Consider the following 18,427-nt stretch of genomic DNA (forward strand, 5'->3'; position numbering starts at 1 on the left):
GTCCAGGGCGGCGTCACAGACAAACTGTAGCGCTTGTACCATCTGCTCCAGCAAGTCCGATACTGCCGGGGGGAGACTTCTCCCCTCCAGATCTCGGCGTAACAACTTGGTCCACTCTGTCAATGTTTGTGCAACCAGAGCAATGGTGAACACTGGCCTTAAGGCTGACCCTATCAGGGAAAATATAGAGCGGGATATAGATTCCGCTTTACGGTCCACCGGATCCCGAAAAGACGGAGCGTCCTCCACCGGGATAACAGTAGCTTTATTTAATCTGGAAATCGGTGAATCCACCGACGGTGGTACCGTCCATTTATTAAGGAGGGATTCTTCAAACAGATAGCGTCTAGCTATCCGTTTGGAAATACCAGGGGTTCGTTTTGGACGGACCCATTCTTCCTTAATTATATCTTGAAAACATTTGGGCAAAGGAAACACCTTTGCCATCTTGGTAGGCTTGCGAGTACCAAAAGCAATTTCAGTATCAACTGCTTCCGTAGGTATAAGTTCAAGTCTTAAAGTTTCCCGCACAGACACAATCAGTGCATCTACCAGCGCTTCATCTTGCGCTATAGCGGAGGCAGAAATGTCTTCCTCGCTATCCGAGTATATGGGATACGAGGCACTAGCCCCAGAAGAGGGACCTGCAGCTGCCACGACAGGCTCAGAATCTGTATCTGAAGGGGGTTCAGGTGGGGATACATGTGTGGCAGGGTCCATGATAAATCCAGGAACACCTGTCAGCAAACAAGGATTGCAAAAGAAAAAAACTTTTTTTTTTTGTATGTAATCCCCCACTGGAACACACTGGTGAGCTCAGCAACATAAGGCCTGGACATCCACAGAAGACAACAGTGGTGGATGATTGCAGTATCCTCCTCTATGGTAAAAAAAAAAACCCATTCACAACATCCAGATATGTCAAGGACGTATCATTGTCAAAGTCTACAATCAAGAGATCAAATACAGAGGGTTCACCACAAGGTGCAAACCATTCATAAGCCTGAAGAGTAGTTTAAAGCCAGATTAGACTTTGCCAAAAAACATCTAAAAAAGCAAGACCAGGTCTGAAAAAGCATTCTTGGAACAGATGAAATTAGAATTATTCTATACCAGAATGACGGTAAGAAAAAAGTGTGGAGAAGGCTTTGAACAGCTCATGTGATCCAAAGCACACAATGTCATCTGTAAAACATGGTGGAGGCAGCGTGACAGCATGGCCATGCCTGGCTTCCAGTGGCACTGGGTCATTGGTGTTTATTGATGTGACAGAAGCAGCCGGATGAATTCGGCAGTGTTTTTACAGTCAGCCCAGCTTCAGCCAAATGCAGCAAAGTTTATTGGACGGTGCTTCACAGAACATGGACAATGATCCAAAACACTGCAAAAGCAACCAAGAAGCCTTTGAAGGAAAAGTGGAATATTCTGCAAGGGCTGAGTCAATCACCTGATCTCACCCCAATTGAGCATGCATTTTACTTGGTGAAGGCAAAGCTAAAGGCAGAAAGACCCACAAACAAAGAACAAATGAGAACAGCTGCAGTTAGAGCCTGGCAAGGCATCATAAAGGTCTTTGGTAATATCCATGGGTTCCAGACTTCAGGCAGTCATTGCCAGTGAAGAATTCTCAACAATATGAAAATAATCATAAATAAAATGTTAATTTTTAATTTGTCCAAATACATCTGGGCCCCTGAAATGGAGGGGGAGGGGGGCGGGAGAGAGGGGTGTATAAAAATGGTTGCAGTTCCTAAAATTTGTACTTGATATTTTATGTTCAATCCCTCGAATTAAAGCTGAAAGCCTGCACTTCAAATTAATTTGGATTATTTTGTTTTCATTTCATTCTGGTGGCATGTAAAGACAAAAGTATGAAAATTGTGCCTGTGTCCAAATATATGGACATAAGTGTACATGCTCGTGTTATGCCATGCGGATATTGAGTTTTCGATACTGTCAGTGTGTGTTCTGCCTTAATTCCCATTCCTTATTGATGATTTTTGGACCATGGCAATGTTTTCAATAAAAGAACATTCATTCCGTAAAAAAAAAAAAATAATATCAACTCACATTTTCCTTGGAACTTTGACAGGGTGTAAGCTTTCTGCCCCCATGTGACAGGCAATCACCAATGTTGTCACATAGGAGGAAGAGGACAGAGCCACATGCTTTCCCTTTTCTGGAAGTACCAGGTATGTCACTTTGCTTTCTCAGGTTGAACTCCACTCATTGCATAGGCTATTGTAGGTTGAACTCCACTCATTGCATAGGCTATTGTAGGTTTTAAAGTTGCATTCTGCAATACTTAAAAGGATATTGGACTCGTCAGTGGTTTCAAATGCTGAATATCGCAGACAAGCTTCCAGAAACAAGGCAGCACGATCAAAGCACCTCATGCTAAGAAATCACAAAAAACATTATGTGATATAGGTCTAGAAAGTCAAACAAGCCTTCGGTATGTAAAAAGCATACAAAGTCAAAAACCATTGTATTTTGGGGAGTGGGAGTTTACCTGTGTAACATTTCTATTACTTTTCTGAAGCAGCCGAGAGAAAGGAGAACAAGGATTGCTTTATATTTCTGATTGATATGTGGGGAACAGAGATGGTCCACCCATCGTTTCATGACCTCCGCACATTCTTCTGAATTCAGTCGCACCTGTTAAAAGTATAGGTTATGGTTGAAAGGATAGGTAACATACTGTAGATATCAACATTGGCTATACTGTTGTGCTCTCTAAACAAAGCATCTGTTCCTATGTTACAACCAATCACACATCTCTTCTCATCTCCATTGCTCAACTTAAAGAGCAACTCCTGATCTCATTTCTAAACTATCTACACAGGACCCAGTGTGCTCAGAGACCAGGTTCACTTTTCTGTAAAATCTAAAGCAGATTTGCCTATTTATTGCAGAAGTAACAGAGCACTTTATCTTCATGTAGTAATTCAAGATATTTGTATCCACTCATGTGACTTTACTTGCTCCCAATCAGAGCTCTACTGTTTATGCTGAGAAATGTAAAATGGCATTCCAGGCTTTTATTAACTAGTTTTAAAATCGCTCCCTTCTCGCCCCTGACACCAATACTAACTAACCTGTGTAAGAGCGAGCTGTATGCTTACTGTTTTCAGGCTGCTCCTGTCATGTGATCTCCCTTGCGTCAGTCAGCGTTGCCTGCAGGAAGAGGAGAGAGTGATGGACAACGACTCGTTATGCCTGGGAGAGCTGACATCACCCATAGGCTTACTATGGTCCATCTGTCGGCACTCACTCTTATCCCCTGCAGCAGCCGCTGGTTGACACAGTGGAGACGGATCATGTGACTGGACCGAAAATAGGTAAGTATATATACTGTGCATCTTTCTAACACAGGTTAGTCAGAATAGGTGTTAGGATGAGGAAGGGAGAGTTTTAAAAACTAGTTAGGAAAAGCCTGGAATTCCACTGTCTAGTCACAACATAAATTGATTTGTGATAAGTGATGTGAAACGCTCACGCTATCTCCAAAAAGAAATATTAGGGGTCACCCAAGCAGCTGGCAAACATAAAAATAGCAAAGTCCTAGCTAATGAATAAGGTTCAGGTAAAGAAGGAATGTTGCGCTGCAGGGCTGGTGTAATGTAAAAACATGTGAAATTATAAAAATGAAGACCGTGATAATATATATATGCATCAAGTGAATAAATCCAAACTTATAATAATAATTGATAAATTACTGCAAAAGGGTCCTTCACCAACTGATATAAAACTGTGGGTGAGAAATACATAGATACCAATAAGAGATAATGAAAGAAACAATATTAAAATAACAGTCTTTTGTGTCAGCACACAGTGAATCCAAACTGCAGGCTTAGTGTGAACACGTAGGGAATCCGAGATAAACCGTGCAAATCTTCAGTGCAACATACACCTATGAGCGTGCAAGCTGCTCACCTTACTGCTGTAAGGTAACAGCATTAAAGAGCTTTCTTTGTTGTAGACAATCTCTATACGTTCAGGGTATGTGTGGTACCTTTTGAATGCCTCTCTCTTTAGTATCCTGTTTGCTCCATATTAGATGTAGAAATAGAAAGACTCCATGGTGTAGTACATTTAAGATGATTTATTAAAGGTAACAAAAGTGCTCACTTTTAAAATCAAGTAGGCAAATGTGACATCCACGAGCACCGGGCTTCTATGCAACTCACTTCCGGTATCGCGGGGCCCTTCGCGTTACGTCACAACACGTGAATTCATGGTGTACTCCGCCCCTGATGGAGTCTTTCTATTTCTACATCTAATATGGAGCAAATGGGATACTAAAGAGAAAAGCATTCAAAAGGAACCACACATACCCTGAATGTATAGAGATTGTCTACAACAAAGAAAGCTCTTTAATGCTGGTACCTTACAGCAGTAAGGTGAGCGGCTTGCACACTCTTTGGTGTATGTTGAACTGAAGATTTGCACAGTTTATCTCGGATTCACAACGTGTTAACACCAAGCCTGCAGTTTGGATTCACAGTGTGCTGACAAAAAAAGACGGATATAATAATATTGTTTCTTTCATTAGCTTATTGGTATCCATGTATTTCTCACCAACAGTTTTATATCACTTGGTGAAGGACACTTTGCAGTAATTTATCAATTATTATTATAAGTTTGGATTTATTCACTTAATGCATATATATATATATATATATATATATATATATATAAATATATATTATCACGGTCTTAATTTTTTATAATTTTACATGTTTTTACATTACACCAGCCCTGCAGCGCAACATTCTTTCTTTACATACATTTATTCGTAGCATTATCAGGTACAAGTATGAGCCTTTTTTCCTAGTCTGTTAGCAAGAATACAACTTTGAGACACCCTTCTGTAGCAGAAAGATGGATTAACTAAAGAGGCAATATGATATGATAGTACTGGTGAGATTTCAGGCATATACTGCCATAGAGAAGCATGTCAGGACCTGACCATTCAGGTATCCCTTAAAGACCTTATAAAATCCATAAATAAACTACCCCCAGGTCTATAACAGCAGAACTCTGGAATGAGCAAATAAAGTCTATATAAACAAGTCATGTGTATTCTGCCTTGAATCTTGATGTGCTTTGTGCATTTCTTCCAGATCTATGCAGTGATCCAGTATGAATATTTGCCTCTGCAAAAAGAAGAGGGTGTCTGAAAAGGTAGAGAAAACCCGCACTGAGATCTACAAGCAGACAAAGATTTATAATGAAGTGCGAGGATTCTGTTATTAATGTACTACCTGGAGCTATGAAAAACCTTCTGCCTACACACTTACATCTTAAAGGAAGCCTATTAAAGAAGAATTTTGATAGCAGTCCCTGCTAAATTAATAAAAGGCATAGGCTTCAGGGCTGTCATTTTTATTCATTTTTATTTCTCTCCCCACAGGTGCCCATTACAATCTTTAGTGACCAATGCAGCATTGACCTGTCTTTTAGCTTGTATGCCTTTTACAACATTAAAAGGAGAACCTGAGACTATGTAGAAATCCAGCAACATTTAATGGTACTACTCCCTATTCTTGTAACCATGCAGCCATGATGACAAAGTGACAGCACTGCAGCTTGTGTTGATTTTTAATGGGAAATCATTTGTGTTCAGGAAACAAGCACAGGAATGCCATTAGATGTTACTATACAGAATCCCTAAAAACAGGAGGCAACTTTTTTTTTCTAATTTGGGGCCGGGGTTACATTTATTGGTCTGCCCTGCTGTCACCGATCTTGATATCCCTGTCGATCTCACCTGTCAACTGTATACTAAATACTGAATGACCCCTTACTTAACTTTTGGTTAAAAAGTCCTCCTGACAAATTCTATACACTGTCTGCCTTGTGGTTACTGAATCCTGCCTGCTTAAATGCCCAATTTATCTTTAAAGACCTATATAGAACTCAACCACATCCCCACAGAAGGAGAGCATTCTGCATTAAAAGGTGGGTGTATTGTGCAGAGTATAGGAGAGTGCTACATACAGGGATTAGGAGTGAATATCTCACAGGCCAGTTCACCCCAAACCCCCCCTCCCCTCCCCTTCATGTACTGAGCGCTCCTCTCACTCCTAAATCCTCTTTTCTTCACCTATGGAGTAGCAGAGCAAGGAGCTACAACTTACAGGAAAAGCTACTGCCGCACGATTAGAGTGGCTGTGTACATTCCCTGCCCCAAACTCTGCTCTCATAATATGCAGGGCAGGGAGTGGAGCCCTGTCACTTTACACACTGAAGCTGTAGTGAGTGGCAGGCAAGGTGCTGGTGGCGGAACTTTGTTTCGCCACATTCTGGCTGAAAAAAAAGCCCTGCTTGTGATCATTCATCAGCTTGGACTTGCACAAGTCTTTGTCAACTCTCTAGCAATTCATAATTGAGGCCTGGTGACTGGCCACTTAAGAACCTAGCACTAAATTGTAGGAAAGACATTTGATAACCATACCTGTGGGTAAAGGGCCTTGACAAGTGAACATAAAGTATAGATTGTTTACCAGGATTGTTATCCAGCGAATCAAGAAGTTTTAGAGCAGAAAATAATAACGATGGTTCCATGCCCCACTAATGTAGTGTAGCAGAGATTCCCCTGATCAGCTGTTCTAGCAAAAGTTCTGGGGCTACACTACACGCCATGCAACTCAGCCCTGCCTCAGCAAACCCATTGTATTCCAGCAGCTGCCTGGCTCAGCCTGAATTATTTTCTAGGCTGTGCAACCTCATACCAGAAGAATACAGAGTGCTTCTTTGATGGTAGTCTCTGATATGCTTGGCTACACTTCAGGCCCCATTGACACTTGCAATTGGGCCGTTTGTAATTAGCTGCAGGAAACCAAACTTAAATCAATAGGAGGCTGCTCCTGCAGCTTATTTAAGGCCAATTGCATGTAAGTACTCATGCAGTGATTACATAAGAATGGTCTGCTGCCAGGGGCGAACAGTCGCAGGCAATCGCAGCATAAGCATTACAGGTGATCTGTCACAAATGTATTCTATTTGCGGGAGTGGTCAGATTCCCGTCAGAAGCTAATCACACGGAACCCCAGCTGAGTCCCCAGCATCGAATTATAAACGGGCTCGTTAACAAGTGTTAATGGGGTCTTAATCCACTTAAGCACACTATAAATGAAAACTGCAAACGTATGGGATCTTTTTTTTTTTTTTAATTTGTTGCTATGGAATCTAGATGCTACTTACTAACCTTTGCAAGCCATGCTGCATGATTCCACTCATTGTATGTCTGCAGGTAACGGCAGGCATCTGCAGCCTTGTCTATTAGACACAGTAGTTGCACTCCCTCTGTGAAAAAAACAGAACTTCCGTAAATTTTTCTTGTCAATACCATATTACCGAAAGGATTGTTAACCAGCATTACAGGTGTTGAAGTTAGCTTTCTTTCAAACTAAAATTGTAAGTGCATGGGAAATGTGAAATTCAAAACGGTAAAACAAAACAAAAGTAAAATCAGCAGTCTAAGGTCAAACTCCAGCTAAACTTTTTTTGTCATTTTGATAATTGTGTATTCTGAATAGTTACTGTGTCAGGTTTTTACTGAAGTTTTGGTCCACATTGTGAAGATTTTCACATACTTCCTTTTCTGGCTGTGTCCTCTAGACAGGGAGGTAGGGAAATGATCCATACAGGGACACAGACAGAAATGAAAACCTGGCAAACTTTTGAAATCCTAATTGGTTCAGAAAATTTTATATTGCCGTCTGTATGCATATCGAATTTGCTCACCTAGGCTAAATTCACACTAGAACAGAGAGCTGCCAGATCGCCTTATCACTGCGGTAGGGAACAGTGTGGTGTGTGCCATTCAGCGCATAACATGGCGCCTCCACCCCTTTTTTTTTCTTTTACAAAAGTACACTATATTTATAGTGCTGTAAAGCAGCACAATGCCATGCAGTTCTATAGCAAATATAAAGCACAGAAATCAGTTGGTGAATTATGTAGTTTTCCAATATTAGTAGATTTGCTTGTTTATTCTAGCTAGTACTGGGAACAAAATAAATACCCCACCTGCCAGTTTTCCATTGGCTATCATATTGGTTGCTACAAGTTTAATGGTGCTTTGAGAAGGTCCAGAGGAAGTGACCGTGGTCACCAGACAGGCCTTTAGTGAATCACAGTAATACTGTGGATTGTCGGCGCTGGTCTCTAGAAGCAGCTGTACAGCTCTGTCAGTCTGTAGAAAGAGATAATGAAAGTTATTACCCAATACAGATATTAACAGTGTAATCAGGACAAAAATATTTTTCTTAATAATGTAGTGCTATGTGCAGTACTTCAAAGCAACCAGATATCTTTATATTATGGCCAGACAACAGGCCATTTTTGTGCATCGCCACTCTGCCCTTTGCATAAGCCTGATGACTTTGATCTCTAGAATACAGTATAGTCAACTGTTATTGGGTTCTCTGTTTATCAAATACATTTTTGAGATTTGTTAAGCTATAAACTCAGCTAGCCCAAACAACCAGAATGTGAAAAAGTTTAAAAACCCAAAGTGAAACCCCATAACTTTTCTGAAGTTAAAGCATATTTGCTGTGGCGGCAGAAATAAAGCATTGCTTTTTTTTTACATGCAGATGCTAATTTTTCCATATAAAATATTCATTTCAAAATATATGAATTTTAACATCAGTTGTAGACATATTATGCAGTAAACAGATTCAGAAGGGTGTTAAATGTAAAGTAAGATATACAGTCTCAAAATGATCCACGTAATTCAGCCCATTTCACTCAGTCTTGTTAATTTAATGCTACAGAGTGATGTACACTTGCTGACCTTTTTACATTATTTTTGGCACCTTAAAATCAATGTGCTGCAAATGTGATGACTGCCTGCAAAGGGTTAGAATGCTAGGTAGCAAGCAAGGACATATGTTGTGAGAAAAATGCGTGGGATACTATTGCCAGCCCCCTCCTGAAAAATTGGATTTTTGACTTACCGTAAAATCTATTTCTCTGATGTTCATTGACAGACACAGCTCCTGTCATTCTTGACCATTGGGTTATGTTGCCCCCTACAGAAAAAAACTTCTGGCTACACCCATGGGCAGTCCCAGGGGGTATACTCCCTCTTCCTGTATAGTCACTCAGTTTTGTTACAAGCAGGGTCAGGAGAATTATAAAAACGCCACAGAGGGGTGGGTGCTGTGTCCATCAATGAACATCAGAGAAATAGATTTTACGGTAAGTCAAAAATCCCATTTTCTTTTTCGTTCATTGACGGACACAGCTCCTGTCATTCTTGATCATTGGGACGTTCCAAAGCAGTGTTAATCATGAGGGGTGGGAAACAAGCAAAAAAATTCCCAAGGCTAAAAAAGTAGCCAACAGGCAACTGGGGCTCAACCAAAACAAACTGGAGCCCACCTGAAAAAAACAATACATCCTCAAGAGGATCAGGGCCTCAAACAGCAGTCTGCAAAACTTTGCGGCAAAAGTGTGCACCGACGACCCGGTGGCAGCCTTCCAATTGTGCGTCTTATGCTTGATGAGAGAAAGCCCAGGAGGCACTAAGCACCCTAGTAGAGTGTGTGCCTTGACAGGGAAAGGAGGAACCTGACCCCTGATGGAAAAGGCTTGAACCACCTTCTTGTCTGATCCATCTGGAAATTGTCGCAGAGGAAGGGGACAACCCTTTGCAAGGTCCATCTGTGAGCACAAATAGAGTCTGACTTCCTGAAAGACTACGTAGCTGCCATGTATACCCTAATAGCTTAGACCACATCCAAAACATGCAAGGCAATTTCCTTCGGATGTTTAGGCCTGGGACACAGGAAAGGCAACCCAATTTCCTCATTCAAATGAAAGTCAGAGACCACCTTAGGAAGGAATGACGGACAGGGGCGAAGCACCACCTTATCCTTGTTAATCACCAGATAAGGTGAATGACAGGATAATGCCACTAGTTCAAACACCCTACGCGCAGAGAGGTAATAGCCACCAAAAAGGCCACCTTCTGAGACAGCGTAAGCGAGGGAATCTCCCGAATATTTTCAAAAGGCAGGCTTCTGTAGAGCTGAAATCACCAAATTAAGATCTTAAGGCAGCAACAGAACATGCACTGGAGGGACCAAATGTCAGACACTCTGAAGAAAAGTACACACCAGTTAGTGCACGGCCAAAAGTTAATGGAAAAAGACTGCCAAGGCCGATACCTGGCCCTTGTTGGTACTCAAGGCCAATTTCTGTTCCACCCCCCATTGAAGGAAGGTTAAGATCCGAGCCACCGAGAAGAAGCGAGGATGAACCCCAAGAGACTCCCGCAATGCAACGTACATGTTCCATGTACAATGTTCCTAGAAGGATATTTCCTAGCTTTTAACAGCGTAGGAATCGCTGACTTCTATATCCTTTAACACCTGGCGTTCAACAGCCAAGCCGTCAAAGCCAGCAACTGTAAAGCAGGATGGAAGAACTGTCCTTGGGACAGCAGATCCCCGCTAAGAGGAAGCTTCCAAGGTACGTCGGCGACTAGCCGCACTAGATCAGCGTACCAAGCCCGGCGAGGCCAGTCCGGAGCCACTAAGATGACCGTAATCCCTTCTGCCTCGATCCTGTATACAGGGTTCATACACATTTTTACCAAGAAAATTCCATGACTTTTCCATGACTTCACGTAAATATTCATGACCTAAAGTTTCATGAAATGTCTATGTATACATGTTAAATAAGAAGAAAATCCATGTCACACCCAGCATATTTTCACTAAAATAAATGACAATCTTTGTAGTGTACAGTACCTCTGCAGTTAGGGTTTCGTTTCTGGATACAGCGCGACTCAAAATGGTCCCTTGTTTTACAGTGGATGAGATGGAAGCACCACTGCCACAGCTGGGAGCGGGTGTCACTTCAGGCGCACGGGTGAAAAAGCTGAGAACTCTGATGTAGGGGGGACTCTGGTGACCAGAGACCACTTACCACAGAGAGAATGCACTAAGGAAGGGAGGGGGGGTCCTGATATAAGGAGGAACCTTTATAACAGTGCCCGCTTACATCAGTGACCCCCCCTCAGACTGGCTGGGCAGCACTGTCACTGACCTCCTCTTAGGTGCACCATGCTCTGGTTTTATCCTGTAGTTTCCTCTCCCCAGTCCACACATGTCTGACTTCTCCTGTGATCCCCATCCCGACAGCACTCCCACTTTTGACTCCTCTCCAGACATGATAAAAGACAAGAGATGGTCAGAGATTACGGACATGATAGAAAAGATGGTTAGAGGCTGTGGACATGGTACAGGAGGTGGTCAGAGGCTTTGGACATGGTACAGGAGATTTTCAAAGGCTGTGGACATGTTACAGGAGGTGGTTAGAGGCTGCGGACATGATACAGGAGGTGGTCAGAGGATGCGGACATGGTACAGGAGATTTTCAAAGGCTGTGGACATGTTACAGGAGGTGGTTAGAGGCTGCGGACATGATACAGGAGGTGGTCAGAGGATGCGGACATGGTACAGGAGATTTTCAAAGGCTGTGGACATGGTACAGGAGGTGGTTAGAGGCTGCGGACATGATACAGGAGGTGGTCAAAGGCTGCGGACATGATACAGGAGGTGGTCAAAGGCTGCGGACATGCTACAGGAGGTGGTCAAAGGCTACGGACATGATACAGGAGGTGGTCAAAGGCTGCGGACATGATACAGGAGGTGGTCAAAGGCTGCGGACATGGTACAGGAGATGGTCAAAGGCTGCAGACATGGTAGAAGAGATGGTCAAAGGCTGCAGACATGGTAGAAGAGATGGTCAGAGACTGCGGACATGGTAGAAGAGATGGTCAGAGACTGCGGACATGGTAGAAGAGATGGTCAGAGACTGCGGACATGGTAGAAGAGATGGTCAGAGACTGCGGACATGGTAGAAGAGATGGTCAGAGACTGCGGACATGGTAGAAGAGATGGTCAGAGACTGCGGACATGGTAGAAGAGATGGTCAGAGACTGCGGACATGGTAGAAGAGATGGTCAGAGACTGCGGAAATGGTAGAAGAGATGTTTAGAGACTGCGGACATGATAGAAGATAGAAGAGCACTAGGGGGGGCCGGAGAGCACAGGGGAAGCAGAGAGCACTGGAGGAGCTGAAGGGCATGGGGGGGGGGAATAGAGAGAATTAAGGGGGGGGTTTGGAAAGCATTGCAGGGGGGTTGGAAGGCACAGGGGAGTGGAGAGCACTGGGGGAGCCAGAATAAGAGCACGGAGGGGGCTAAGAGCAGGGAGGGCAAAAAGAGCACTGGGGGGGCTAAAAGAGCACCAAAACAGAAAATGACTTTTTTCCCCCCATTTCCACAGCACATTCCACAACACGGGCAGTCGGCTTCTACATTCCACAGCACATTTCACAACACATTCCACAGCACATTCCACAGCACATTCCACAACAGGGGCAGTCGGCTTCCACATTCCACAGCACATTCCACAACACATTCCACAGCACATTCCACAGCACATTCCAAAGCACATTCCACAACAGGGGCAGTCGGCTTCCACATTCCACAACACATTCCACAACACATTCCCCAGTACAGGAAGTCGCATTCCATAGCACATACCACAGTACGGGCAGTCGCATTCCATATCACATACCACAGTACGGGCAGTCACATTCCATATCACATACCACAGTACGGGCAGTCGCATTCCATATCACATACCACAGTACCGGCAGTCGCATTCCATATCACATACCACAGTACAGGCAGTCACATTCCATAGCACATACCACAGTATGGGCAGTCGCATTCCATATCACATACCACAGTACGGGCAGTCGCATTCCATAGCACATACCACAGTATGGGCAGTTGGCTTTTACATTCTTTTACATTCCATATCACATACCACAGTACGGGCAGTCGGCTTTTACATTCCATATCACATACCACAGTACGGGCAGTCGGCTTTTACATTCCATATCACATACCACAGTACGGGCAGTCGGCTTTTACATTCCATATCACATACCACAGTACAGGAGAGAAGCAGTCGGCCTGACACCCCCCAGTGCACGCCCCCTGTACGTCCCTGAGAGCGGGACAGTGAATGCACGATTTCTCAGTTTCAGGTTTCAGCGAATCAATCCACCGCAGGGTTCCCAGCCTGTCACGGTCTATTCATATTGAAGAGACCAGTGATCAGGCTTCAGCGCTGCGGCTGATTAATCCGCCTAAACCCGAAACAGAGAAAATAGTCCACTTACTGTCCCCCGCTCCCACAGAATACAGGGGGCCCAGAGACAAAATTAAAAAGTTGCACAACACTTTTTCATGACTTTTTCAAAACTTAGTAAGTTTAGTCATTTTCCAGGACTTTTCCAGGCCTGGAAAGTGTCATGTCAAAATCCCATGACTTTTCCAGGATTTTCATGACCGTACGAACCCTGTGTATAGGTATCTGGGCAGAGGCTTGAGAAGAGGGAAAGCATAGATCAGACGATACTAACCCCACGGGGCCATCAGCGCGTCTGTGGCATCTGCCAGAGGATCCCTTGACTGAGCCACAAACCTCTGCACCTTTCTGGTGAGCCGATACACCAACAGATCCACCTTGGGGGTGCCCCACCGGAGACACAGCTGATGAAACACCTCCGGATGAAGGGACCACTCCCCGTGGTCCAACTCCTGCCGACTGAGGTAATCCACCTGCCAATTTTCCACCCCAGGAATGTATACGGCGGAGAGGCTGGAATGAAACTGTTCTGCCCACCTTAGAATGCCGGCTACCTCGAGAGCTGCCAGGGCACTTCTTGTGCTCCGTTGGTGATTGACACAAGCCATGGCAGTGGCACTGTCCGATTGAATGTGCACTGGGCATCCTTGAAGACGATCTGTCCAATGATCCAGACACATTCTGATTACTCGGAGTTTCAAGACATTGATCGATAGTCATGATTCCTTCAGCATTCAGATTGCCTGAGCAGAATGCTTGCCGAGGACACCTCCCCAACCGGACAGGCTGGCATCCGTAGTGACCACAGTTCAACACAAGGGGAGGAAGGATTTTCCCAGCCAAAGCACCGAGAGCTGAACCACCATATCAGGGAAACCTTTGTTCCCTGCCTCAGCCGAATCCGATTGTCCAGAGGGATGACCATTTGTTGGACAGCAGGAGGCGAATTGTAGTCTGCAAATACTGGAGTTTGTCCAGAGGAAGAAGCACTCTGGCTACGGCCGAGTCCAGAGTCAGACCCAAATAGTCCAGCTTTGTGGACAGAACCAGGGCAGACTTCTGAAAATTCAGAATCAAGCCGAACTCCCGCAGAGTTCGTATTGTGATCTCCAGGTTCTCCACCAGAGAAGAGGGAGCTTCCGCTCGCAGAAGATTGTCCAAGTAACCCAGTACCGCTATCACCCTTTGGCGTTGCAAGGCTAGTACCGGAGCCAACACTTTTGTGAAGACCCGAGGAGCGGAGGCGAGACCAAAGGATAACCCCACAAACTGATAATGATCCACTCCCACATCAAAGCGAAGAAAACGCTGGTGACTGGCACATATTGGAATGTGAAGATAGGCATCCTTGATATCTATAGAGGTGAGGAAATCCCCCTGATGCAGGGATGCCACCACCATTCGAATGGACTCCATTCTGAACTTCTGTACCCACTCAAAGCAGTTTAGCACCTTGAGGTCCAGAATTGGACGCGCTTTGCCTTCCTTCCTAGGGACTGTGAACAGGTTTGAATAAAAACCCTGAAAACGTTCCGAAGGGGGAACCGGGACAATCACCTGTTGAAGGAACAGGTCTTGTACCGCCCCAAACAGACCCTGTAACCGATCTGAGGTAAGGCGCAGGTTGGAAGGAAAAAAACTTGCTGGGGGACAAGGGCGAAACTCGATCTTGTAGCCAGACCGTATGACTTTGTGGACCCACTTGTCTTGTACCAGGGAAGTCCATGGGTTCGGAAACCAGCGAAGACGTTCCCCCACTTCAGATACGGGTGAGGGCGCACCTTCATGCAGAAGCCCGCTCTTGGCTTGCCAGACCAGGTTCATTTGGATCAACAGAGGAGGACCTGAAAGGCTTCGAGCCCTTGTCAGTCTACCCTGAAGGACGAAAAAACTTCTTATAAGCCAAGAAGGATGGTCCACGTCTATGGCGAGGTTCCTTGCCCTTAGTAGCCTACGAAAGAAAGGTACTCTTCCCTCCCCGTGAGACCCTAATGATGTAAATTACAGGGTAGCTCCAAATAGGCGATCTCCTTGAAAGGGAAGATCAGTCAAGGCCTTTTTAGAAGTCTGGTCTGCAGACAAGCATTTGAGCCAAAAGACACATGGAAGGACCATCGCCAAAACAGAGGCGAGCCATCAGGGAAGCCCCATCCAAAAAGGCATCACAGATAAACTGCAGCCCCTGGACCCGCTAGCTCGGCAAAGACAGGCCGTTTTCCTTCCAGATCATGTCGTAGGAGCTTAGCCCCCTCAGAGTTTACGACACCAGGGCAATGGTAAATACCGGCCTCATTACTGAACCAGCTAAGGTGTACATAGTACGGGCCACAGCCTCCGCCTTCCAGTCAGCCGGTTCCTTAAAGGCCAGGGACTCTTCAACCGGAATCATGGTTGCCTTGTTTAATCTGGAAACCAGAGGGTCCACCACCGGTGGCAGAGTTCACTTCTTAAGAAGGCAACCAGGAAAGCCAGCGTTATCCGGATGTTGGTGTTTTCATGGCAGTTCTCAAAGGATGAACAAGCCAGTGGATACAATGAACAATTTATTGAAACAACCAGAAGGGTAACAGTGAATGAAGTAATACAAGTCAATAGCAAAGTCAACAAATTTTCTGATCCGATACCGGGCTGGCCTTAATCCGATGGGGATCGGTGGATTGCTGCTTGGTCAATGGAGATGGAACAAACCGGGCTGCTGAGGAAGGCGACGTACTCAGAGAAGCCGCGGACAAACAAGAGTCGGGCGAGGGCCGCCGACGTCACCGTGGCTCAAAACCACAGGGCAGAAGTATCGCACCCGTAAGCAGAAAGAACCAGCCTGAAACGCATGAAGAGCGTGTTGCCATGATGTGATGCCCGCCTCCCGTTTGTAGCCTCAGTCGCAGCTTCAGGGTTTCACATACAATCAGTGCATCCACCAGCGCCCTCTCGTGGCGGTCGCAGACATGGAGGAATCATACTCACTATCAGAGGATTCCAGGCGCGTGATTGCAGACCCAGAAGGGTGACCCGCATCCGCAGCGGCCGAATCAGATTCAGGATCTGATGAGACAGATGAGGCGGAGGGCGATTTTTGCTAGCCCGTAGCCCGCAAGCCACCTCCACCTGGGACACAAGGGACTCCAGGACTGCCGTGCATAGATGGATGGATGATCGGGACCCGGAAGGCCCCGCAGCCTCAGAGAAGATCAGGTGGGGAGACAGGCTCCAAAGACTCCATGAGTCATCAGGGGGACCCCACAAAAAAGTGCACCACACTGCTAAGGGACAACCCCCACCGCGCTGGCAGCACCACCCAGTTGCCAAGAACAAGGCGCAGAGAGATCCTCAGAAGAGAGGGAGAGGACCCCACAAGACTTAGGCACCTGCAACCACCAGGAGAATCTTTACTATACGTGCAGCGATCAGGAAGCTAAATGATCCAGGAGTCAGCACCAGGGGATAAGGAGGGGCTCCCACTGGCTATTTGCAATGTTAAACCAAAGAAAAAGGCCGCTGGACTACACAAACATGGCCGCTGTATTTAGGAATATAAACTGACCCATAATTGGGAGACCAGGCCTCAGGACAGATCAAGGTAGGACAGGGGGCCCGGGCAAAAGCCTCCACCAGGTACAAGTTGATTACAGGTTCAGACCTATAACAGACAACTAGAATTTTCAGGAGGAGATTAGCAATGGCCTATATGTCTCCTTCAGTACAGGTGTCCTTTATAGCAGCCCATGTTAAGCTCTATGGCTTCCAGAAAGGCTAACAAACCGACTCTTCATAATATAATGAAACTGTATATAGCAAATATGGCTAACTTATTTCATCTGTGTTTTTTCAGAGATCTGTGAACTCACCTGCCCTAGTAGCAATAGCTGGTCTGCACATTTTCTGGTGTGTTCATAACTGGTGCGTTTCACTTCCTGAAGACAAATTCTGTCCAACTGGAATTTCTGCAGGTAAAGAGAAAATGATGTAAAGAAACTATACTACATAGACATTTTATGAATACTAGTATGAACAAACAATTCTGCAATCACTGAGCCTAAATAAGGAATGAATAAAATGTACATATTAAGGAGATAAATCAATAAGACTAACCACAGACTGCATTAAGTACATTAAGTTTAAATGCTGAGAAAAGTGAAAGGAAAAATACATTCTCACATGACACCCCCCCTTCTCTACCAAGCACTATATCATATCCCAAACCCCATAACATGTCACCTCTCACTACCACTACCATTTCACCCTTTGGAAGAAAAATAAAACTTCTCTGTGCAATTCTGAACTCTATAGAACATCTTATATTAGTTAAATTATAGTTGCTGCCCACATGGTTATATGGTGACTATGCGTCACCATAGATGAAAAAATAAAAAAGTGTTGCACAATTAACACAAATTGATAAAAAAAAAAAAACCACAACTGAACAGATTCCCTCATCCATGCAAGTGAGGTAGATTGAAGAATTCTCCTGGTTGTATGTTTGTGTTCTGACAGTGGGGACTTTCCCCTCTGTCACACAATACTTATTGGAGCTGCAGCGCTGATTGAATTGTCTATTAGGCCGGTTCACTAGACATCGATTAGACTGCCTTCTCTGGAACAGGAATGGCCACAGATGGATCAAAATTCGGCTGTTCCACGCTGAACAGGCCGAATGTCAATCCATCTATGCCAGCTTAAGGCTGCTGATGCAGACAATGGGATGGCTAGAAGGAAAAACTTACCTTGCAGGTTAGCATAGAGAGGAATGTCCCCAATGTATCACATGGCAGTTTTTGAAGTGCAAAAAATGAGAAAATCAATTTTGCATGAGTCACAAGGGAGCTGATGGGTGGAGTTACGTGGGAAACCCCTGTACAAGGCTGTTAAAGAAGGAGAGGCCAATGGCCTCTGAAAGGAACAGAAATATGACCCTTGATAATGCTAAGAGCAAAATGCTCACCCAGACCCAGTTGCAGGAAGAACAGTATTCTTCCCATGAAAAAGCTCTTGGTGTGGATGCCCAAGACTCACACCAAATGAAGTACTGTATGCTTTACATGTCCAAGGATAGACCTTTTCAGAAGTAGTTGTCATCGTTTTAAGCAATGTAGGAATTGCAGACTCTGAGATGCCCCTGTCCCTCAGAACTTGTGCTTACACAGCCATGTAGGAAAAGAAATAGGTCGCACGCCCTCATGGAATGAAGTTGCTTGAATTTATTGAAGTATCGTTACGCCAAACATCCATAGATAATGGGTCTA

General features: G+C 44.8%; 1 protein-coding gene across 1 annotated transcript in view; it reads right to left on the reverse strand.

Moving 5' to 3' along the window:
- The window catches only part of WDR11 (WD repeat domain 11), a 190,947-nt gene that overhangs the window by 20,131 nt on the left and 152,389 nt on the right, over positions 1–18,427 (reverse strand). The window contains exons 24-28 of the mRNA XM_082269198.1: positions 17,033–17,128; positions 8,038–8,203; positions 7,214–7,311; positions 2,513–2,658; positions 2,306–2,397 (exon numbers count right to left, since the gene is read on the reverse strand). Coding sequence (XP_082125324.1) covers positions 2,306–2,397; positions 2,513–2,658; positions 7,214–7,311; positions 8,038–8,203; positions 17,033–17,128 — 598 coding nt within the window. The remainder of the gene's footprint in view (positions 1–2,305; positions 2,398–2,512; positions 2,659–7,213; positions 7,312–8,037; positions 8,204–17,032; positions 17,129–18,427) is intronic.

The sequence above is a fragment of the Pelophylax lessonae genome (genome assembly GCF_965119305.1).
Source record: "Pelophylax lessonae genome assembly, chromosome: 9".
Classification (NCBI taxonomy): Eukaryota; Metazoa; Chordata; class Amphibia; order Anura; family Ranidae; genus Pelophylax; species Pelophylax lessonae.